Raw genomic sequence first — 23,891 nt, forward strand, 5'->3', positions numbered from 1 at the left:
TTATTCCGGGTCAAGAGAGGGGTTATCCCGGGTCAAGGGACCCAGTTATCCCGGGTCAAGGGAGGGAGCCCAGGCCTCGCACCGGGCTAAACCCTCGTCTAGGAAGGCCTTAAGTCTGGATCCAGCCTGTTATATGTATGGGCTAAAAAATAATTGAAAACAGTGGAAGTGAGCTTTCTTTTAGTTCCTCCTCACTTTTACCTCTATAGGAGCCCTCTCCTTTCCTGTTTAAAAATGCAACTTGCAAACTGAAGTGAAATCCAATACAATAAGCACAAAACAAACCTTCAAGAATCAGCTGTTCAGCAGGGTAAAGGAAGCTGAATCCAGTTCTTCCTTCCTGCTGAACAACTGATAAGTGATATTTTAGCTTTTTAAAGGAAAAGAAACGGTTGGCTCAGGGAAGGGGAAATGCAGAGGCAAAGATCTGTTTGTGCACATGGCTTCTTATACAGCTAAGGATACACAAATATGTACAGCCCCTACCTGGTCTAGGGGGAAACTGATTACTAAAAGTGAAAGTTTAGGATTCTCAGAATTGGACTAGAATTTATCAGAAGACTCAGAGTTCCATTTTTGACCTTAAGTTGATGTATCTATAAAGCATTTTCATGCTGATCTTCACTATTTTAAGAAGCAGTTTCAGTGCTACTTGTCCATTTTACTGCAACATTTTAAAAAAAAACATTGAGCATTTAAATAACAACCCAATCTAAAAGAATTTAAACTACCTCCCAATATATATAACCAACATTTTATTTTTATAGTCTATCTTCCATTATGGCATAAGCCTTTTTCGTAAAAACCAGTGAAATATACAAATCACACAAGATGAAAATATGTACATTAAATGTACAGAACAAAGATGAGGACATAGTAGATTTACATAGTATCTGAAGAACACAAGTGAAATATTTTACATTAAATAGCATTTTAATAGCTAGGAGCATTAGACTCCTCTCTGCTCAGAGACAGGAGTCACTATAAAGAATAAGTGATTCAATGTTCTTTTCTTTTTAAAAATGGGTTATGGTTTTTGTATAATAAAAACCAAAAGTGACGTATTCAATGAACTAGTGCTTTATTTTTATTTATTTTTTAAAAAAGGTTGACATTGGTTTGCAAACACCAGGAATCAGGGAAGTAAATATTTCCTTGCACAATAAATTAAGAGCAATCATCATTTTAAAAGCTGATAATCACGCTGGCATTGATGAGACAGCTCATAGGCTTGTGAAAAATTGAAGTTTCTAGTACAGAAATACGAAGTTGGAGGCTTGGCATTCCTTCCAATCCAATCTGCTTGTATTTATTGGCCACCATAAATGTGGGATGAGGTCTTGATTGGAAGCATTGAAAGGATGCGCCAAGTTTGTGGCAAGGGAAAGAGACTTTGCTTTTTACGTTAGAACTGGGCCACCATTTGTGTAAGAAATGTGTCTGTGTGCGTGTATCTCTTTCCATTATCAGCAATAATGCCCTTGCAGGAAGAGAGATTTTAAATGTGTCATAAACTCATGCATTAAGCTTTCCAGGTTTATAACCGAAGAACACAACCATCACTGGAGGGTGTGCTTGAGAAGCTTTCACTAAATTGAGCTGGAAGATACTACACTTTCTGGGAGAGTGGGGAAGAAAATTTATTAAATTGTGACTGGCTTACCCTTCAACACTCATGCATTATGACCCCACCCCCACCCCCAAAAAAGGCTAGAATCCAACCTAAATAAAAACTCTGATGTGATCTGTTAGTGTGTGTGTGTGTGTGTGTGTGTGTGTGTGTGTGTAAATTTAAGAAATCCTCAGTCTAAACAAAGAAACAGCCCTGAACAGCCTTTATATTCTTTTTTTTAAAAAAGAAGAAATCATTGGTTTGCTGTTTGTATTGACAACATACATGCACAGAAAGGGGGGTTGAGATACCAGACACCAGCAGACCATAGTTTTTTTCCCCATATATAAGTAAACTGCTCCAGTACAGTCTGAGCAGTTTGTGCATAACTGCAATATACTTTCTAAAGCATTGTGCATTAAAACAAACAAAAGAAACACAGGATGATAAAGTGGGTTTTGCTGCCACACTGCATTCTGAACCGGAGTCACCGCTTATTATTGTATCACTAACTCAATGTTTTCCTAAATTCCACAATGCTATCAGTGGACTCCCGTTTCTGAAAGGGAACCAACAACCAGCATCAGAAATAAAGAATTGGTTTCCAAATTCATTCTTTCTTCTTTTTTCATGGACTTTGCAAACTGCACGCGCACGATGGCTGCAGTTTCCAGCACAGGCGAACTAGCACACACACACTTTAAGAAATTCCACAGATCATTCTTCAATATTCTCTTTAAGTAAGGCAGTAAAGGCTTTTGAAATGTGCATATTTTACTGGATGTGGAAATGTTCCAAATTCTGCTTCGATCGACCCTGTGCAGCCCAAGTCAGATTTGCTTCCTCTTTGTCTTGCTAGTTCTTTTGAGGCTAGAATGGCTCTTAACCCATTCCAATCACAGGGTGTCTTCTCTCTGCCGAGACTCCTGACAGAATGCATTGTGTGAGTGACGCTGACAAGAGAACTCTGCCTTCCCTTCCTAAGACCCGTTCATGTGCGGTCCTTTGTTGGCATCACCCCACAATGCATATTCGCAGGTACTCCCAAGCCTAAATAGAAATCACCGTGTTAACATTCATGGGTCTTTGGATGTTACCTAGCAGCGGAGCTGTGGCTTTCATGAATTCATGCTTCCACCCAGACTTCAACGTTGCCACGCGACTGATGGTAGGAAAGGTTCACACTAACCCTCACTGATATCCCAGTCAATGTTGCATCTGTTTGGATTCTTTTGGGTCACTAGAGCTGAGAAGAACTATCACGTACAGAGATTGGTATGTCGCCAAGTCAGTATGGGTCAGGCTCTGATCCAAAGCATGTGACATGGATACCTCATCTACTGCATATGTACTATGTCCCATGACACTATATGGGGATAGGGTGGATTTCCCTTTGACCTACTCTCTCTCTCTCTCTCTCTCTCTCTCTCTCTCTCTCTCTCTCTCTCTCTCTCTCTCTCCCTCTTTTGTAAGTCTTAATTCCAATCGTGTAAAATAAATATTCTCTCAGGTTCTCCCCATTATTGCAAAAAATATAAAACTATGCACAGTCTGAGCTGGATGCAGCAAGATTTCCCATCACTTCTCTTTGCAAAAGATTTTTTTAATATATAAACAAGAAAAGCAACCCATTGGGCTCTATAAATAAGAGTGGAGATCCTCTTGGGGCCATTTGCCCGCCCCCTGCTGGTCGAGCAGAGCAGCTCCTCCCACCCATCTCCACCTATTTGCAGACGAACTGGTCCACAATCTCTGTGCACTTCTTGCATTTCACGTAGCAGCACCAATGGAACTTGCAGTGGCAGCGCTCCGTCTGCACCGTCTTGAATTGGTCATAGCCCCGGCCACAGCACATGAGTTCACAGCCGTCCATGCCTTCCGAAGTCTTGTTGCAGAGCCGGCCCTGGGTGCCCAGGGAGCCAGTGCTCTCATTGCGCACGCAATAATCGGGACTGGGGTCAATGTACACCAGATCGTGGATGGTTGGCGGATTGAAGCGGCTGTTCACTTGCACCAGCTTGCCCCGGGGGTTGAGTTTCATGGCGGCGGCGCTGTCGTATTTCTCCTTCAAAGCGTCACCGACCTTGCGAAAGTCGGCCAGCTGCAGCCAGCAGGTCTTCAAGCTGCAAGATCCAGATACGCCGTGACATTTACAGGCCACGTCTGCCAAGCTGTACACCGTCTGTAATAGTCAGAAAGTGGGAGACCGTGAGTGCAACTCTTGCAAAGCATACCCCAGCCTAGAGCGACCAAGAGGATAGCTTCAGATAAACCATTTCATTCAAGCGTTCATTCATTCCATCTCTACGCTGCCCAGTAGCCAAAGTTAAGTGTGATACACAGAGATCATGAAGAAAAGCCAATGTTTTCTGGGCAATTTGTAGAAATTCAGTAAAATTCAATTTACAGCAAGTTCTCTCTTGGCTCAGTATAGTCACTTTTCCAAGGTAAACCCATGCTCTGGCATGTTCAAAACGGTCCTTATTGTAAGGGATGATCAATATTAGACCTGTGCACAGACATGCACACCAACTTGCTTCGGAGTTTCCCAATTGGCCCTCCAGCCCGATTCAGACCCACTCCGATCCACTTCGGATCCAGATCCAAATCATAATTCAGACATCTGAATCATTCAGATTTGTATTTTCCAGGGTACCCACCAAGCAGCTGTTATTTCTGTAACATTAGAGGCATAAAGGAAGTGGCCTTTTATGGCCACCGTTGTGCGCAACATTAGATTTCTGAAAATACAGAGCCTCCATTTTCCATGAAAATGGCAGCTTGCATGGAGGAATGGGGGGGCTGCTTGGCGGGTATGGACAGCTCCAGTAAGTCCCAGGACCTCGCACAACTGGCAGGGCTTATGAATAATCCAGATAGGTCCAAAGCAATTCGGACCTTATCTAGCCTGCTTCAGATCCAGACCAATTCGGTCCGGAATTCAGATCTGGATCCGAAGCAGTGCACAGCCTGAATTAATATTGGCTTTACTTTCTTTCTTTATCTTCACGAAAGCTCCCACCTGTTCTAATGTGTCAGCTGTCGCAAAATGTGGGATGTCCTGCATACAAAAAAGGAATTTCTGACAAATTTGCCAGTCAATGGGTTATGTCTTTTTGTTTCTTTATTGTTCACCTTTCAAATAAAAATTACACAGAAGAATGAATGAGTAATAGAAGGAGAAGTTAGTCTGGCTTGTATCTTTCTGATCAGTAGGGAAACCTTCCCTGTAGGTTATCGAGTTGCTGAAAATGCATTATCTTCACCAGCCATGGGGACAATATTGAAAAGTAGCCTAGAAATTGTGAAATAAATAAATAAGCACAAATGTGATGTCTAAATTGAAACAGACTCTTTGTTTATTTTGCAATCCTCCTAATGATCTCAGCCATGGTATTGCCACCACATGGAGGCTGCTATAAATTACTCCATGGAAAGCCGTTTGCATCCAATGGCTCACCGCATGAATTGGGTAATTTTCTACACAGCTCTATAGATGTGTGTGTGTGTGTTCTTCCCCTTGGCCTTGAGAAGAGAGGGACAATAACCTAGTGGCAGACCATATGTTTTGCCTGTGAAGGGTCCCAAACGTCATCTTCAGTTAAAAGGGATCACAGGAGTTAACAGTATTGAACTACATGGATCAGTGGTCTATAGCCTTAGCTAGACCTAAGGTTTATCCTGGGATCATCCCAGGGTCGTCCCTGCCTGCTCCCGGGATCCCCTGTGTGTCATTTACATGAACAGGGATGACCCCGGGACGATCCCGGGATAAACCTTAGGTCTAGCTAAGGCCTCTGTCAACTCCTTATATCATCTCTAATTTGAAGGCCATTTGCATATAAACAGCTCACCATACACTGATGGCCACAATGTGGAATTATTAGAGCATGTTCCATGTTGTAGCTGGTAGAGCCAGCTCCAAATTTGTGGAAGCCCTGGGCTATGTGCCCTGACAGTTGCCCAAGGCTGCTGGGCATTGACAATGGCCCTGCTGAATGGAGGTGAGCCACTGATCAAACTGGTGCTCTGTAGCCTGATAGTGGTTTCTTACTCATGGACCCTCATGGCTGATGACATCTCCCAAATTCTGTAGGAGTAAAGAACCCCCTCTGAGCTCATATGCTCCCTGGTGTGCACATGGGATTCTTACCTGGTCCATGTCCACTGCTTCCTCCACTAAAATGGGTTGGCAAGGACATGCCATCAGGTAAACCCTAGAGAGCTTCGGCTATTGGGCGGTATAAAAATGTAATAAATAAATAAATAAATAAATATGCCCTGGAGCTCCTGTGCCTGTAAGACATGCTGGTGGAGAAGAACTTGCATTCTGCTAAACAGACAACGGTATCAAGAAGTGGTTTTGAAAATTCGATCGTGTATTACACCACGGGCACCTTTGGTTTACTGCATGCGGCCAGGCCTAGTTCAGATGCTTTGGTCCTTTCCACTGGCGACCCTTAAGCTGCTGAATTCCTTTCTCCTTGAGGCCAGACTGGCATGTTACCCCCCCCCTTTCCTTTGGGAGGGGAAGAGAAGCCTGTTTATTACCTTGTGCCCTTCCTGTGTTGATTCCCCAATCGATAGGTCACTGAATGATCTGCACTTTTTCTTGTTTTTATACTTGCCAGCTGTAGCTTTAAATGAACCTCGGGCACCTTAAGATAGGAAGAGCCCTGCTAGATCAGACCAAGAGTCCATTAGTCCAGCATTGTGTTCATACAGTTGCCATTTGTTACCTTAAATGCATTGCCATTTTAACTGATATTGTTTTTCACAGTTGTTCTGTTATTATTGGGAGCTTCTCTGAAGCCCACGTCATAAATAAATTAAGTAAAACAGTTTGGCCGTTGGAACATGCTTCAGGCTCACACATGCCCTCCTTGATACAACCAGTGGTGCCGCCCAATAATTTTAGACTCTAGATTTAGGACACAATCCCATGTATGTTCAGGACAGCAACGTCTATGTTCACAGGTTTAGGATGCATGGTTGATTGGAGGATGCTGGGAGCTTTGGGCCTTTATTCTGTCTAAACAGGCGTAGGATTGCAGTCTTAAGAAGGGGATCCAGGAACTGCCTTGCGGACTAATTCATGGCACAATCCTATACACGTTTAGACAGAAAAAAGCCCTACAATTCCCAGCATCCCTCAGCCAGTCATTGTTGTAAGACCTTTGTCTGTCTAAACCAATGTGGATGACTTTAAAAGGGGGTTGGATAAATTCCTGCAGGCAAAGGCTATCAATGGCTACTAGCCCTGATGCTTGTGTGCTATCTCCAGTATTCAAGGCAGTAAGCCTCTGTGCACCAGTTGCTGGGGAACATGGGCGGGAGGGTGCTGTTGCACCATGTCCTGCTTGTTCATCCCTGGCCACTGGCTGGTCGGCCACTGTGAGAACAGAGTGCTGGACTAGATGGGCCCTTGGTCTGATCCAGCATCAGGGCACTTCTGATGTTCTTATCCATAGGATTGCAGCCATAATGGTTTTCTGGAAGCTCACTTTAGACATATGTATGTGTATACTTCAGTTGTGAAGCACATAACTAACATCCCTCAAGCTCCACATTCCTCATATATATCCCCCAAAACGAAACAAAACAAAAATGCATCACCTACCCTGATTTTTAATAAAAGAAGAAAAAGAGATGTTTGTGAAAACCATAGTTTGCCCTGCTGTCCAAACTAGGCAAACTATGGTTATTGCAAAGTAAAGCTGTGTGCAAATGGCCTCTCAAATTACTCCACCATGTTTATAGATAAAGCCACTGGAGGAATAATTTCTCTGAATTTCTCCGGTGGGAGGAGAAATTCTCCCATTGACAGGCTCACCATTTGCCAAGGTTGTACCACAGCTTCTTTCTGCTTTCCTAAGAGGTTCTGGGTTTTGCACGACTGCTGAAAGTAGCAATGGCAACAACTGTGTTGGCAGCCTGGCCCCCATTTTGCTTCCTCCACAAGTCAGGGGGGTGGGGTGGGGGGCAGTGTTGTATCCAGCTCCAGAGAAGAGATGGAACTCATGCTGTGCCAAAATCTGCCCTATAATTTCCTGAAAGTTTTCTTCCCTCATTAAAGAGGCTTCCATTTTTCTGCCTCATTCTCAGGGCATTTTATAGCTTCTTTCTGAAATGATTTTGGTGGTGTTTTCGAGATTAATCACTGTCAGGTTGCCGTGTCTATATTTTTCTTCCTATTACACATCTCTCCATTCCTCTGCAGCCTCCCAGGCTTCCTGCACTTCCTGGTCTGAAAAAAGCCCCAGGGGAGGAATTAACTCATGATGTCTTCGTCTGGGCTTTAACTGAAGTGTGAGAAGCCAAGGAGGCTACAGGCTGCCAGAGAGATGATTGCACAGTGAAAGCCAGGACACTTGCGCACACTCCTCGGTCACCTCATTAAGTAAAGCGAGTACAAGAACCCTAAACCCAAACCATGATAATTTTTCCAAAATTGTAGATTCCTATACTCTGTATTAACTATAATATATCTAAACTATGTACTTATCTATCTATCTATCTATCTATCTATCTATTTATTTTTTAAGAGAAGAGAAAAACCGCCTGAAAGAAATGAGAGAAGCTTCTCAGTGATGTTGCCACGATGGCGGTCAAAGAGAACTGAGGGGAATGGGCAGGAACCCCTCTGAGCATGCACACAATGCCGTGGGGGAGGGGTCCCTGCCCCAAACACCTCAGCTCTAGAAGTTTCCAGATACTCGCTCCGCGCAGGCGCAGAGCCCATTGTGTGATGCGCAGAGACCATGAAGAAGAACCCTAAACCCAACCCATGATAATTTCTCCAAAATTTTCTTCTCCTTTGAATGTGTTTTCCATCAAATTGAACCAAAACAGTCAAAAAATGTGGGAGCAGTTTTCAGCACAGCACGACTGCAAACCATTTCTAAACCAGTGAAGTGGTTTGCTAGGAGAAACCGTGGGCTGGCAGTGGGAAAGGGCCTTCCCACTCTGACCTTTCAGCACCAGAATGCAGCAGTGATGCAGAATGCAGTGATGCAGCCAACCCCTTGCAAGCGCACTGTGGCCAAGTGGGTGGCTTATTTTTTCCAACTGGGGCAGCCAAACGTGCAAGCAGCAAGTGTGCCTTTGCAGCATGGGGCTGGCTGTGGTGTTTCCCATCTCCAGCACCACCTCCTGGGTCAGGACAGCAACACAAGAGGGCCCCTACCTCCTGTCTCACCACCCCATGAAAGGGGGCCTGCTGATGCCAACTCAGCAACCAGGATCAGAAGCCCACTTCAGAGTTAACCCCACTGAAATAAATGTTACATTCAAAAGCAAAAAAAAAGGTATGAGCCAGTCAGCTCGCGGGATTAGGGAGAAGAAGCGTGGTCTGCCTTGCGATCCTAGACATGTTTTCTCAGAAGGAAGCTCCACCGTGTTGAATGGAGCTTACTGCCTTGGAAATCAGCGTAGGACTGCAGCCTTAAAGAGAAAGCTAGGAGATATTGTGCAATTCCTCCCATTAGGGTGAAATTCTATGCATGTTTAAGGCAGGAAAAAGTCCCACAAAAGTTGTAGGACTTTTTTCTGTCTAAATATAAATAGGATTGCACCCTTACAGAGCAGTTGCAGAGGAAGAGAACACATTCCAAAAAAGGAAACCAAAAACAGCCCACATGTAACCCCCACAGTCCCAGCCAGGGTAAAATACACGACTCACATATCCAAGCTGAACTAATCTCCTGCCTTTAAAAATTGAAATAATCCATCAATAACACTTGGCCAGTCCGCTGACTGGCTTGCTGATACTAGACTTGCATCAGATTTTCTGGTTCTCTTTCTCCCACCCTCCTTCTGGAAAGATGTGCTGCTCCTACTGATTTTCCACCCTCCGTTTGGCAGCTCCTTCCCACACCAAGCTCCATGCACAGCCGAGTGACTCCATCCGCAAGAGAAAACCCCCAAACACCTCTGGGTGGGGGACAGGCCCGACACCGCAATATCCTCTTTGTAAAGCCTTGGCAACGAGACCTCGATAATTTACCCTGTATAAATAGACATGAGTCAGTGTTGACACAGCCCCAAAAATCCTGGGGTCTGACACATTAGGTGGATGCTGAATGCCACTTCCACCCAGCGTTAAATGGGGGGGGTCGGGGAGCTCAAACTCTGCCAAATGCCATTGCAGGAAGGCAGCTCAAAGGGGGTGGTAGCGAGGAACCACTCGAAGACGGCGTAGGCCACTGTGAGAAGTCATTTTTCTTCTGTCTAGCAGCAAATTGGCCTTTCCAGTGCTTTCAGATGCCTTCTTCTCACATTTAAATGCTATTAATTTTCAATTATCCTTCATCTTAATTCACCTAGAAACACAAGTGTAAAGTCTCCAGCCGACTACTTCTGGCACCATCAATTTTAGGAAAATAATGACTTTGGCTCCTTCCACTTTAGGGCAATAAAACGAAGTTTACACTCATTCATTTAAAAGATTTTAAAGATTAAAAAAGCCATAAAATCCAACTTCTACCACAGAGGAGCATGTTTTCTAATAATACAGAGGGGGTGGGAGGTTTTTTTCCTTTCTTTTTCACAACCTTACAAGGTAGAGTGAAATCAGCCCCCACGCAAAAACATTTCGCTCCAGCAAATGCGCCACTTCTTTCATCTTTTCAAAAAAGTAAAAGCAACAACCTTGGATTGGTTGGAAATATAAACTAATAAAATTCTATTCTGCAGAAAATTCACTGTGACTTGCACAATTTTACTAGAACAATCCAGTAGGGGAGGGAGGAAGGGAACCAAGCAACAGCCCTTGAATTGCCACTCAGTCTGTAAGGTCCTTCTTTTCTGCTCCTTTTCATTTAAAACAGGGGGGTGGGCGCAGCTTCCAGGTGACACTGGACTGCAACTCCCATCATCCATCATCATTGGCTAGGCGGGGGCTGACGGAAGTTGCAATCCTCCACCAACATCTGGAGGGCCACGTGTTGCCCACTCCTGATTTAAAAGTCTCTATCTCAAGAGCAGCCTTGTTCGTCTCGCAGCAGCAACAACAAAAACGAGAGATTTTTCAGAGCTCACTCAGCAGGTTTTACAAGAAACCAATTCCAAGGAAAATTCATCTTACGAAAGGCGAGCATGCACAGACTTATACATATGAATGAAAAAGGGAACTGGGGAATGGGTTTGGCATCGTGGTAAGAAAGAATGACGGAAAAAGCCCTTTTGGCCAACTTACCCTCCTCCCTGCCTCATTGTTATGGAGGTTCATCAGGATCCTAGCGCTCTCGTAAGATGCTTTCTGGTATATTCTCTCTCTCTCGCGGGCATCCACGAACTCCTTGGCAAAGCGGTAGCCATAGTCAATGTTGTCCCCACAGCCACCCCACAGCCAGTCCCGAGGTAGATCTTTCGGGCGGGCGGCCCTGCTACAGCCACAGGAAGAGAGCTCCCCCTCTCGGCAGGCACGGCTCATGGCGTTAACCACCCCAGCAGCGCTGACAGCGTACGTGAAGGCAGTCTCCCGGCTGCCTGCAAGGGGGAAAAGAACATGAAAGAGACTCGGTGTGACAGGCCAGGACATGCACATCCATATAGTTCTTCATTACGAAAGATATATTACCTTTAAATTATGAGTTTCCACACACACACGATTGATGTACTCCCAAAAAAAAGTAAACTATAGCATGTGAACTTAGTACAACATTTCACCGAGTTTGTCAGTATTAGATAAAGCTCCGATTGGAGAAATGTCACAAGAATCCTTTTGTCCGGTACACCAGTTTTTGAAAGGAGCTACTTAACATGTAATCCACCATCTTGAAGAGTCTAAGCTAATTAATCTAGAAAGAACGGATCATATCAGAGGAGAAGCTTCAGGTCTGGCCATAAGCTCTGTAAGCTGACAGAGAAAAATGGCTGGAGCCTTCTGGAGAAATGTATACAATTGCCATACATTAAAAGGTTTGAAACAGCTTTTTTTTTTAAGACGACCTTTGATGGCAGAGAAGAGAATACGTCAGCTCAAGTAAGCGAGTTACTGAATATCTTGAAGGAAAATCCATTAGTTAATGCATTACCTGGTTCCAATTTGCCCCAGAAGAATCGAGCTATACACATCTTATGCCATAGGAGCTTAATAAAATCCACAAGCTACACCCTCATATTCTCTCCAGATTTAGCCAAATCACACAATGCCCTGTAGCGATCTAAAACAGTAACTAAGGGGCTTGTCACAAAAGGTAAGGAACCCCCCCTCCTCACAATTTCAGCACTGTCATATTTTTTGCTGTGCTATGATTCTATTCCTCACACCTTCTCACAACACTATCAGATGAACAATGGAATCAGGTTAAAGCTATTTTCTAGGTGTACTCCAAAAGTTTCTAAAAGCCAAAGATTGGGGGAAGTTTTCTTTTTGTTGTTGTTGTTGCAAAAACAGAAGCCACAGAAAACCAGAGCTCTTTTAGAAACGGATCAGATGAGTGTTCATACTGAAGTACACAACTGTTTTATAGAGGAACACACCTTTCTACTTCTGAATAACCTTGTACTATATTGGTCTGTTAGGTACATTTAGAAAGCAATCATATACGTATTTAGAGAAATCCCACTGAACTCAATGGAACATATTTCTGAGTATACCTGCATAGAACAATACTGTCAGCTTTGCACCTGTGAAAACACTTAACCCAAAACAATTCTTGGTCATGTCTTAAAATTGGATTCGACTTTAATATGTATAGCACAATGTTGGAGGAACCCTGTAATTCTTTCTCTAGAGTATAATTCATAGTGACGTTCACAGGAGCTTTGCCTCTCTAATCCACGTTTGCATAGATATGGCTAACATAGATGTCTTCTATCATTTGAGGGAAATGCTGCATTTCAGTTCTGCTCCAAAGGTGTATTTTAAAAGGATCCTTTTAAGAGTGGAAAGGGGCAAAAAGGTTTAAAATGGGTGTGTTTCTAAGAGAAAAAACAGAGGGAAGCATCTTATTTGCAAGGTATGAGGAAACCTTTGGACCATGTTTATCCTCTCCTATAAAACCCATTTTGTACACTGCAGTATTACACTACTGAAGCATGTGTAAAGCAAGTCCCACCAAGTTTGACAGTACTGAAAATCTCAGTGCCGGCAAGTGTTGGTTTATCTAGGAAGTCTTCGCCCTGTGCTAGGCATAAACATGCTTTCTCTTTCTCATCAAAATCTCTTGCATTCATTTCAAAAAGAAAAGGAGGGGATCCCTTCTTACACTTTTGCAATTTGGAAGAAAGTCTTCAGAACAAATAATAAATTTTGCTCAAACTTCTCCAAGGGTAGTTTAAACTGTAATCCTGCTCACATTTTGGCTGGTTAAATTTCTTTGACTTCAGTGGGATTTTGGCTCAATTGTGAAGAGAGCAGCCTTGGTTTTCCTCAAGCTGCAGGAACTTATTCAAACATATGATAATACACAATATTACATTTACTTTGAAGAGCTTTCTCAACTTGGGGTAGAAAATCCCTAATTATAGCCAGGGCAGTAAACTTTTCCTCAATCCTAGGAGGTCCAGTGATGAATGAAGATTATTGCTTTTTAAAGTATTATTCATTGGTTTCTTGTACTTTGTTATTACTTTCTCCCTCCAGGGAAACACACACACACATATTCCATAATATTATGCATCCAACTTCCTAGGATTTTTTGAATCAAGGAAGTCATGTGTTTTATTTGAGTTAGCAATAATGCGGAGATCTGATTCACATCTGACTGAAGTTAATGCCAAAGCATGCACTGCTTTGAGGAATCAGAGTTTGAACTGTTTGGGATAATCCACCCCTAGGAGTAGATATTAGGAAAGATGCAAGACTAGATCTACACTACTGCATTGTAGTGATATTACGTTGGGGCACAATCCACAAACCGCTTTCATGGTGTTATATCCTGATTTTTATTCCACATTCATAATGTTTTGATGCAAGGTGTAGATCTGGCCTATGTTTGGGTATCCCAATGATGGATTACTTGCCATTTAAGCAGCAAAGAGGTTTATTAAAATAATTAACGTTTTGCTGTTGACTTCAATTTGGTACAGCATTAACCTGAAATGTTATATAAATTTCCAGGATTTTAGGGTGGCTACATCAAATCTGTATCACATCATAATTCCTCCAAGTGAAATCAGCAAAGAACTCTTAGAGAAACGTACAGATTCAGGGGCATGGACCAACTAGTTTATTTATTTATTATTACATTTATATCCCGCCTTTTTTCCTCTTGCGAGGAACCCAAAGCGGCTTATGTGGTCTAGTTCTATCTTTTCTCATTACAGAACTCACTGTGAGAGATTTATAGCACTGCAAGGCTGAGAGGTGTTTCAGCAAAAAGCAGGCATTTCAAGTAGAGATCTTGTCCCCCATTCAAGAGAAACAGCAGCCAATCAAATAAGTTTATTCAAGGAAACTAGGCCCAACTATGAAATGACAACACATACTTGTTCTCAATGAATACACTTTTCAGGATCTTGTAAGAGCTGGATACACACATTACACTCACTTCTATTTTCAGTTAATCTAAGTGGCCAATTACCCTGCGAAATCAAATCAAATAAATGCAGATGTGTTACGGGGAGGAAGGAGAGGCACGAAACCAATGGAGACCAGTTCAAACACTTATGGTTGCAAATTTTGCATAAAGAGTCCATGGCAATTTAGACATCAGAGAACCAGTCTTCCAGCTCTGGTCATACCTGTGCTAACATCAACTGAAGTTGATGCTTAAGGTTACTTGAGTAATTTCAGGACTTTGCTGTTCTATTTTTGTTTGCTTTTCAATAGGGGGCAGTGACAAACTAACTAGTTATTCTATGCCTCCCAGTTCCTAAAGATCTATAATGCAAGACGGCAGGAAAATGCTTCAGTCTTCAAAAGGCAAGTGTTTCCACTTAGTGCATTTAAAAAAAAGAAGGAAAAAACGTCATGGAAAAGGTTTAATCTGAGATTTTGTAAAGCTTATTTTTACATAAAATTAACTTCTAGGGTAAATGTGACTTAACAGCATCCCTTCAAGCAATGCAGAAGCCTACTCAATTCATAAATGAAGTTACCTTTAATCTAATTTTAAAGTCATTCCACTCCTTCCCTATCCCATTTCAAAAAGAGGAATTTAAAATTAGATTTAGATCTCAGCATTTTGAAATGCTACTATATGCAAGCTATGAGGGGTGGGAGGCACGGCGGCAGAGTTTTGGAGGTACAGATGTCATTACTATAATTGGGGGAAAACAGCAAGCCATCAATCAGTACAGTGATACTGCCTTTGAGCCCAATCCTGGGCTCAGAAGAATTCAGGAACCAGCCCTCTTAAAAAATTAAGTGAAGCGAGAGTTCATGCCGATGTGAGCTCTCCAGCGAGCGGGAATCATCAAAGGAAACTGGGAGAAAAGACACGCTCAGTACATAGGGACTGGTAGATCGTGATGAGATAACATGTTTAATTAACAATAATAACTGAAATGGGTACAACACCTTCATGTGTACTTCCTTTTGGTAGAAGTATACCTACTGCAAGTGCCAGCGTATTTCACTTCTAAATTGAAATCTCCTTGGAACACAGAATTATTTCGTTTAGGCTGCAGTTCCAAACCCACTCTACTGAACACAATGAGACTGACTTGGAAGTTAATATGCATAGGACTGGCCTGCGAAATAGCATATAAACATACATCTGGGGCCCTCCAGATGTTTTGGACTACAATTCCCAGCATTCCTGGAGGGCCCCAGGTTGGGGAAGACTGGTAAGGGGGAAACTAGCATATGGTTACCCTGAAGACAAACTCTGTTGTTACGCAGCTTTGGAATCCCAGACATAAAAACAACTCTGTGCGCAGCTTTTGGAATCCCAGACATAAAAACAACCCTGTGCAAGACAAACACCACTACTTATTTCCACTCTCCCTCCTTTTAAATTTAGATATGGCTTCATTTCAATCCACTCTGAGGCAAGATGAGAACTGCAATGCTACTCTTCCCTTCCCACATCACCAGCGATCCCACATGTGCTGCTGACTTCACAGAGGGGACCATCTCCGGCTAAAGGCTGTTTAACTTTCCCCCTTCTTGACAGGTTTCAATGGCGCATAAAGAACTTGGCACATTTTCCTAGCGCACAACATTACGTAAATACCACACATACAGTCTCCCAGGCACTTCCTACCTATCTGCATGACTCTGCCAAACACAGAGCTATTATCCACAGTGCTACAATTCCATCTTCTGTGGCGGAACTGATACTGGCATTCCTTTATTCCTGTCTTTGCTCCCTCGCCAATGTACTGCATGTGGTCCTGGTACAAGTGGCAGAGTTTCTTTTGTCCTTGAGAGAGCCCCGCCAGTTGGCTGCAGAGGGGCTGGGCTCCAATTATGTACACCTCTGGCATCTGAACGGGATTCATGTGGTTCATGCCCAGAGACCTGTGAAAAGACAAAAGTTACATTAACAAGGGGACAGGCTCAAACGCTGCAATGGGATGCACATTGCGCATGGATTCTGTACATGTGGAATTGAGCCCTCCAACAAATTTACTTGGAAGTAAGTCCCATTGGCGTGCTGGAAATAGCAGCCAAAATGCAGAAAGAAAAAAAGGCTTCAGCTTTGTTTAATGGTTGGAAAGCTAAAGCAAACCACATGCATGAAGTTATCGAGACAGACATCGAATTATGCAGCTATCTAAATATGATGTTTGCCCACCCTACCTCCATCCTCACAATGCCTCCCTCCCAGGCTTCAAATTTCACACTTTCCCTACAGGTTTGTTTTTTAAGAACTTGAAGGGGGGGAAACCCAAGATGATTCCCCACAACTTTTTAAAGCTAAGGGCAGACAGATGATGCTCCATATACTTTATTAAGGTTGCATCTATCGAAAGCTAGAGAATTAACCCCACCAAAATTTCATTTTGATGATCAATAAAATATAACACAGGCAAGATAATTTAGATGTGACCACACAGAACTTCCAGACAGAAAGCGCCATCATTTATAATTCACAACCATGGATGGATCTAGGTACTAAATATGATGTCTTTAAAACTCAACATGTGCCTAGGTGTGTGTGTGTGTGTGTGTGTGTATGCAAGTTTAATAATAAAGTTCTTCTTTCAACAGAGTTGTGTACACAATAAACATATTGTTCACCAAAAGTATTAAAAACACACGAGCCTAGTTTATTTTCAATGATAAAAGTTACAGCAGAGTTGTGTACACATTTACCCAGAAGCAGATCCTATTAAATTTAAAGGGGCTTACTCCCAAGCAAGTACGCATAGGATAGCACAGCTTCACTGACTTGATTCTTTCAGATGGAAACTAACAGCCTATTACTTGAAGAGATGTTCTGTGGCTCGTTTTTTTGTCATGATGTTCATGCCCTGAGATGGACATTCCCATTACAGCTTCACATTTCATTTAGCCCTAATAGAATTGTTTATTCCAAATCAGAATTCAAACAGCCAAATAAATGCAGGGGGGTGGTTGTCCAGTCCCCCAAAGAACAGGAAAAATGGGTCCACTCTGGATTCACATATCAGGGGTTCATGTTTCTAGTTTCTCCCACCCCACCTCCCATGAGCAATCTAGGCCTTGCTCATCTGGAAACGGAATAGACCCCCTCCCCCTCTTTTTTGGGCTGTAGACAATGGATCTGAATATGTCTTTTAAATGGAAGGGGGAGAAGCTTACCACCAAGAGCTGGCTTCTATCACAACTTGGATAAGCGAAGAGAAGACAGCCAGCCCCAAGAAGAGGTACTTGCAAGTCATTGCCCCCGTCCACGAAGCTCCACCTTGGACCAGCGCTCCCATGGACTTCTGGAGGGGAGGGAAGAGAGGAGAGAGAGAAAGAGAGAGAGAGAGGCTGACGGAGGGACTTTTTATGGCGTGGCGCAGACCATCTCAAAAGTTGAACAAAGCGCAGCCCGGGGCTTCTCGGCGCGGTGGGGGGGGGGGGGGAGAGGCGGCGGCGGTCCTTCTCCCCAGCGACTTCCTTGTGCGCTGGCCAAGCCGGCGTCTGCTGCTCCAAGTGGATTCCCCCGCCCAGCCGCGAATATCTCGGTAAACCCCCAAAGCAGCCTCGATCCTGAAGGGAAGCTGAGCGGCACCCAGCCCACCCGTCCTCCCCCCACCCACGCGTCAAGTTCCTCCTCCCCCCACCCACCCCCGACACACGCACACCCCAGCGAGAGCGAGAGAGCAGAACCTTCCCAGCTCCTTGGGCGCTTTCTGATCAGCCCCGCGGGGCCGGGAACAAGTGGAGCAGCCGCGGCAGTCGGTGCTCTGGGCTTCGGGGGTGACGCGGGCCGCTCCGAAAGACCACCAGGGCCTCCTTCTCTTCCCCGCCCGCCACCCCGTGTAAGTGGAGGCGATGCTTCACAGAGAACCCTCGAGACCGACCGGCCCCGGTTTGCGCTGCGCGCGACCCGCCTCCGCTCCTCAGATCCCCGAGACCTTCTCGCCGTTCCGATGGCGGGGGGTGGGGCGGTGGCAAGTAAGCCCGGCAGAGGAGGGCCGGGCTCCCGCGGCTGCCCAGCGGGAAAAGGTGGTGATGGGGAGGGCGCACGGCGACACACAGGTAACAGGTCAAGGCGAGCCAACACCTCTCTTGCTCCGGATCGCCGGAGCAGAGCTCTCCAGTGGACCGCAGACGGCGGAGGGGAATACGAGGAAGGCGGCCCCACCTGGCCCCGGGACAACGCAGCAGGGGCTGCACTCGAATCTCCAACAGTCTCGGGCAGCAGCGATCCGGCGCCAAAGGCCCCTCTCGCTTTCTCTTCCTCCGCACACGCGTAACCGGTCGCTGCTGGTCACAAGCGACGGGGAGCGAGCGGCTAACGGGATCGCGGCAGACTTTTCCTAACGGAGAGGGGGTGCGGGGGTGCTTCTTCCCTTGCTCGTCAGCGGGGAGAGGAAGGGGGTCAACACTAGAGGAAACCTACCAAACCCACCGCCCATCCCTCCCGCGCGCGCCACAAATCCTTGCTTCTCGCTTTCAATGGCGCCGTGGAAAAAATTTCGCGAGCCCGCGTGTCCCTTGAGCGGCCTTACGGCTCGGACGCCGCCGTAGCCCTCTTCCACGCGACGCGGAGCATTCAGGAGTCCGGCGACGCACCTCGAACCGCTTACTCCGAGGCGAGTTCAGGCGGGGCTTTGGGGACGGTAGCGCGCAGGAGGGCCGCTGCAGAGCCGCTGCCCGAAGCAGGCGCGCGCCCGGGAGCCTCCAGAGCCCCGCTTCAGTCTGTCCCAGGAAGCGGGCTACTCTCGAGTCAAAGCCGCGCGGGCTGAGGCTGGAAAAGACGGGCTAGTGCCCCTGCCTCTCCCAACCCCGCGGTTGCGCCTTTCCGGAGGTTTTACGCGCGGAGCCGTCATGTTTAGTACGGACTTTGACTTGGTCAGTGCGCCGCTCAAGCCGGTGTGGCAAGACACACGCGGAGCGAGCTGAAAGCCCCCCTGAAATCCGATCCGCTTTCTAGAAAAACAGCGGCGTTCCTCTATTAAGCAGCTGAAAAACCAAGTCCCATCGAGTTCAGCGCGTCAATAAGGCTTCAGCTAGTCTTATGGTTCAATACACCGTAAGCCTTCGATTCTTTTGTATGATTGACGTGTGATTTGCCCGATTTACAAGGCAGGCTGACACCCTAACAAAGAGATCCCACATTCCCCTACGTTCGCCTGAAGTTGAGTGTTTCTGCAAAGCCTTCGATTTAACCCGACTGACGACCCAATCCTAACCGTCCTGTCCAACTCGTGAGGAAGCACTTCGTCCCCAGAACAGCCTGCTTTAGGATGCCAGGCGCGCTCGGCGGAAACGAGCTGTGCGCGTCCTCCGGCTGGTTTCCCTCGACCGAAGGGCTTCGTCTCACGGATTTGCTCAAACGAGCAGGATTGGGGGTCCCGCCTCTGTAGATCGGCTCTCCCGGGTTTCCCAACACGGGGGCTTCGACGCGGGGCGCCCCCCCCCCCCACTTTGCCTTGTGCAAGGCCGCGATCGCCTTCGAAGGAAAGCGACTTTCCTTCCGGGTGGCGCCCGACCTGTCGGTGGCGGCGGATCAAAAGGGAGGCGCTAGCAAAAAAGAGAGACGAAACCGGGACGAGGTCTGATTCGAAAAAGCCGCCGGGGCTCTGTCCTGCCCTGCGGTTCAAGCTGTGAGACGCCGCGTCTGGACTTCGCCGCCTTCGCAAGAAACGTCGCGCGCTCTGGGCACCAGGGACGCGCCTAGGGCGCGCTCATCCTCACTCCCGTAGGATAGCGCTATCTCGGCTTTTAAAAAATCTTTTTTAACACCCCCGCTCCCCCTAACCGGGAGCTGATAGTCTTGCGTGCCCCACACGCGCGCGGGAAAACCAGGGCTAGTTCCGCCCCGCGGCGCGGCCTCCCCAAACCCTGCATTACACAAGGCTGCAGGAATTTGGGGGAACAGGCGGGGGTATGTGTTGCGCATCTCGTGACGGCGCCCGGTTTATTTCCCCAGCAGTCTGAAGCGCCTGGGAGGAATGCGGAGAGTTCATGCCCCATAAAGCCGTCCACGCTCCAGCAAATTTGGGGGGGGGGGAGAAAGAGAGCAGCAGAAAGTCTCCCCCACCCCTCCGCCATCAGACAAGGTGGCAAACAAGCTGGTGTGAGGCGCGAGTGTACATTCAGGCAAAGGAAAGGAAAAGATCCCACCACTACCCCTATTATGGGAGAGCCGGAACAGAGAGACGGAGGCCTTAAATCCCGGTTCTAGTTGCCCCCTCTGCCACAGGTTCCCCGTGCGGCCTTGGGAACATCCCAACCATCCTCCTTTTCCCCTCTGCCTCATGGGGTCCGAAGCGGCCTACCTAGACGTGTTAGTGCGATGGTTAAGTTGGGGGAAGCCCCCGTGAGGCGACTTGCAAGAGTTTCAAAGCGACGTCTGAACAAGGCGGCGACTCCATGGCCCCGGGTCTGAACTCCCACTTGTTCCCCTACGGCAGCGTGTCGTTAGACATGCTGCACCGGCGCAAGGCGGTGCGGGATGGGCGTGCATGAGTGCGCTTGCTGTGTGCGGTACTCAAGGATGCTGGAGCAGCAAAATGGTCCATGGAGGGGACATCCAAGGGACGGACCAGTCTTGGCCAGGCACAGATGGCGGCGGAGGTGGTCGTGGGGGGCGCCACATTTTCCATGGCCAACCATTGGATGGAATTCAAGGAAGTTTTTATTTTCTAAAGGCAATTCCCAATGGGGAGAATCATGCCAAAGCATTGACTGCTCCCAGGCACTGCCCACTACTACGCATCGCTTCAGCGGACGTTTTCTTCTAAATCCACTCTGGGCGCAGTCGAAGTTCTTCGGGAGAAGTTCCATGTAAACTCCTGTGCGAGCAGAACCAAAGCACCAGCCTAGGAGGGCCGTTCTAGGGCTTGGCTGCATCGGGGCGATCTTCTGAGAATACAAGTTTGGTTATCCTTCATCGTATACAAACTTAAGTCAACTGACTCTGAGAAGTTGGCAGGGGGGATTTGGTGTCGCTTCTTAAAACCAACTAACAAAAAATACACGCTGCCTGGTTAAGCACCGCAGCCTTTGCTTGAAGGGGAAGCCATTCCGCGTCTCCGCCAATAGGGGGCAGCCTCAGCCGCGAAAAGGAGCGCCAAGAGCAGAGTTGGAGGAGAAAAAGAGTCCATTCCTTCGTCTCTCTCTCTCTCTCTCTCTCTCTCTCTCTCTCTCTGTCTCTCTCCCGTTTTATTCATTACTTATTGGGGTTGTTCGGTTCGAGTCAGCCTGATCTAGAACGAAGAAGAGCCCACGGGGGACCGGGGGGCAAAGGAAATGCTCGGCGCCACGAGTCACTCGCTGTTATTTGAGCTCTATTTAAATGCCCAGGGACCGCTCGAACCCAGCCGCCCTGAAGTCAAATTAGGACGGAACCATTTTAAACTTCGCCGTGAGCCGGTGAAAAAGGCGGCCTCCGCCTCGAGTTTGCAGCCCTGATGAAAAGGAGCTCCTTTGCAGATCCCCCCTCCCCTCCCCATATACAGGGGGTCTGGAAAGCCTGTTAGGGCATCTGGTTTTATGGCCGCTGTTTTAATACTAGCTTTACCTTGGGTAAGTGGGCATGCAGACTGGAGCCCCCTCGGCTCTGGGGGGTTGTAAAACGCAGGAACAATTGCCGAGGCGGGCCGGCTCGACAGCTTTCGAACCAATGCCTGGCCATGAATGATCCCACCCCACCATGCCCTGGAGGAGGGCTATTTGGGGGGTGGGGGTGAAGGAGGCTAAAGAAAGGAGGCGAAGGCTTTCCCAGATTTTATGGGCTTCAATTTTCAAACAAGGAAAAAGCCACTCACACACTCAAGCACCGGGAGATGGAAGACAAAGATTGCCCCTTTCTCCCCAAATTTATATCCCAGACCTCTTGCTCAATCCTCTCCGAGCATCTCTCCCACCCCCCAAAAAAGAGAGCGATTTGTTCCTAGGTGAAACTGAACTCTAGCTGACCCCGCGACTGTAACTAATTTAGCATACAATTGACAATTAAAAACAAACACACACACACATACACCCAAACCCGCTTCAACATGGAGCCTTAAGAGCATCAAAGGCGCACCGAGGCAAGGGGGTGGGGGGAGGCGGGGAAGAGAAGAAGCCCTTTCGTTCTCTCCCTTTCCTGCACAAACGGAACCCTTTACAGATGCAAAGTGACAATATGCAGAAACGAAGAACAAAATTTCAGGAGGGTGGGGGTGGAGGAGAAGGAGAACACCATCCAGGTTTTTCACTGGCCATCAGCCAAACTCCCTTAAAGGTACAGGCCTCTCCATGGCTGCCATCCCCGGTTCTTCGAGAGCAATCGGCACGAAAGAAAAATGCAAAAAGGTGTCCTTTTAGAGGTCCACGGGTGGATTGGGCTGGGGGGGAGAGGGAGGGAGGCTGGGGAGAAGCGTACGGAGTAGGGAAACCGAACTGAAGGGACCCAGAGGCTTTCCCAGGAAATCGATCTTTGTATGTCTCACATAACGAGGAAAGTTGCAGGGGGAGGAGGGGAGAATCGAAGCGCTTTGGAGCAACAGGTTTGTCAGGCGACTGGAGCGTTTCAAAGGGGTGGGGGTGCACGCAAACGAATACCCGGGATTGAAAGAGATGAGGTCAACAGAGGAAAACCCACATTCTCTCTCTGCTTCCCTCTCACTCTCGTCAGTTTCACCTTAAACCAAATATTTTGAGAAATCCGAACCCGTCGCCCCCTTGTCTCGCCCTCCTTCTCCGATGAGCGAATTTTCAAGGTCTCTCGCTCTGGCTTTCTAGTCGATTTCACCCTGATTAAAAGTTTGGAGAGAACCCAGCCTTCGCCCCCTTTGTCGTCTCCCCCCCTCCCCGCCCCAACCTCGCTTTCCGAGCAAACGAATTTCAAGCGCCCCCCTTCCATTCTCAAGTGTTACTCACCTCCATTGTTGGGCGGGGGGGGGGGAGACGAGGGGGGGAGGTGAGAAGATAATCAGGAAACCGAGTCTAGTTGAGCAGCCAAGTAATCCAAGCGAGGCGTCCCAAGCCCGGATCTACGCGGTCTCCTCCACGGCAGAGCGCGACAGCACACGGCAAAGGGTCGCCCTGGCCGGCCGCTCCAGCGACGGAGCAGAGAAGCCTCCTTGGCAAGGTCCATCCGCGATCGCGACGAAAGGCGTGTGGCTGTCCCCGCTCGGCTCTGGGGCTCAGCCCCGGGGGTGGCAGCGCAGCCCCCGCGCGCGGGGAGCTCGGTGCGTTGCGAGCGCGCCTGCAGGCTCCCCTCGGCGCTCGGCGCGAATCTACCCGCTGCCGCGGGGCGCCCTGGGCTGTCGCACCGTGCCCAGCCTGGGTCCCTCCATTCCGAGCGAGCGAGCCACGCGAGGCGAGCTCTCCTCCGGGCTTCAGCGAGCGAGACGGCGGCTTCGGCGGCCGCCCCAATCCATGGCCAGCGGTGCCGCGTTCCCTCGAGCTCCTTCTCCTCGTCCCCCCGGTTACATGCTGTGCCGCGCGGCGCAGAGTCGCTCCCCTTCTGCTTCTCTGGCTGGCGCGGGCGCGCTTCTGCCCTCTCCGCTGCTCCGAAGTGTAAGAAAAGTTGCAGCGGCGACGGCGTCTGCAGGAGGAGGGGGGGAGCGGACGAGGGCGCCCTCGGCGAAGCGCGCATGCGCCCTGCCTCCACCTATTGCAACGCAGAGCGAGCTCCGAAGGAGCACCTCAGGCAGCAGCCGCCGGACCCAGCGCTGAGCGAGATGCTCGCCGGCGCGCTCGGCCCCTTCGCCCTGCCAGCCGCCCCGCAAGGCGGCCTTCTTGGCAGCCCCGCCT

The 23,891-nt window shown here is 47.6% G+C and overlaps 1 protein-coding gene across 3 annotated transcripts; it reads right to left on the reverse strand.

Annotated features, from left to right (window-relative positions):
- Positions 1-1,021: 1,021 nt before the first annotated feature.
- Positions 1,022-23,020, reverse strand: WNT5A (Wnt family member 5A). Of its 3 annotated transcripts, none has more exons than XM_063121284.1 (5): positions 23,013-23,020; positions 17,292-17,419; positions 15,769-16,025; positions 10,809-11,101; positions 1,022-3,794 (listed from the first exon to the last, which is right to left on the reverse strand). In XM_063121284.1, exons 1-5 carry the CDS (start codon positions 23,016-23,018, stop codon positions 3,336-3,338), a joined length of 1,143 nt encoding a protein of 380 aa, XP_062977354.1. In that variant the 5' UTR covers positions 23,019-23,020; the 3' UTR covers positions 1,022-3,335. The 3 variants fall into 3 exon arrangements, with proteins under 3 accessions (XP_062977354.1, XP_062977355.1, XP_062977356.1); XM_063121285.1 differs by lacking the exon at positions 23,013-23,020 and adding an exon at positions 22,774-22,792; XM_063121286.1 differs by lacking the exon at positions 23,013-23,020 and adding an exon at positions 17,808-17,863.
- Positions 23,021-23,891: the final 871 nt, after the last annotated feature.

The sequence above is a fragment of the Elgaria multicarinata genome, chromosome 3 (genome assembly GCF_023053635.1).
Source record: "Elgaria multicarinata webbii isolate HBS135686 ecotype San Diego chromosome 3, rElgMul1.1.pri, whole genome shotgun sequence".
Lineage (NCBI taxonomy): Eukaryota > Metazoa > Chordata > Lepidosauria > Squamata > Anguidae > Elgaria > Elgaria multicarinata.

Bases quoted from the DNA above. Each gene is read 5' to 3' on its own strand.
- WNT5A (XM_063121284.1), bottom strand. The intron at 16,026-17,291 runs GTAAGCTTCTCC...GTCTTTTCACAG, and splicing joins ATAGAAGCCAGCTCTTGGTG to GTCTCTGGGCATGAACCACA. The intron at 3,795-10,808 runs GTAAGTTGGCCA...TGACTATTACAG, and splicing joins ACAATGAGGCAGGGAGGAGG to ACGGTGTACAGCTTGGCAGA.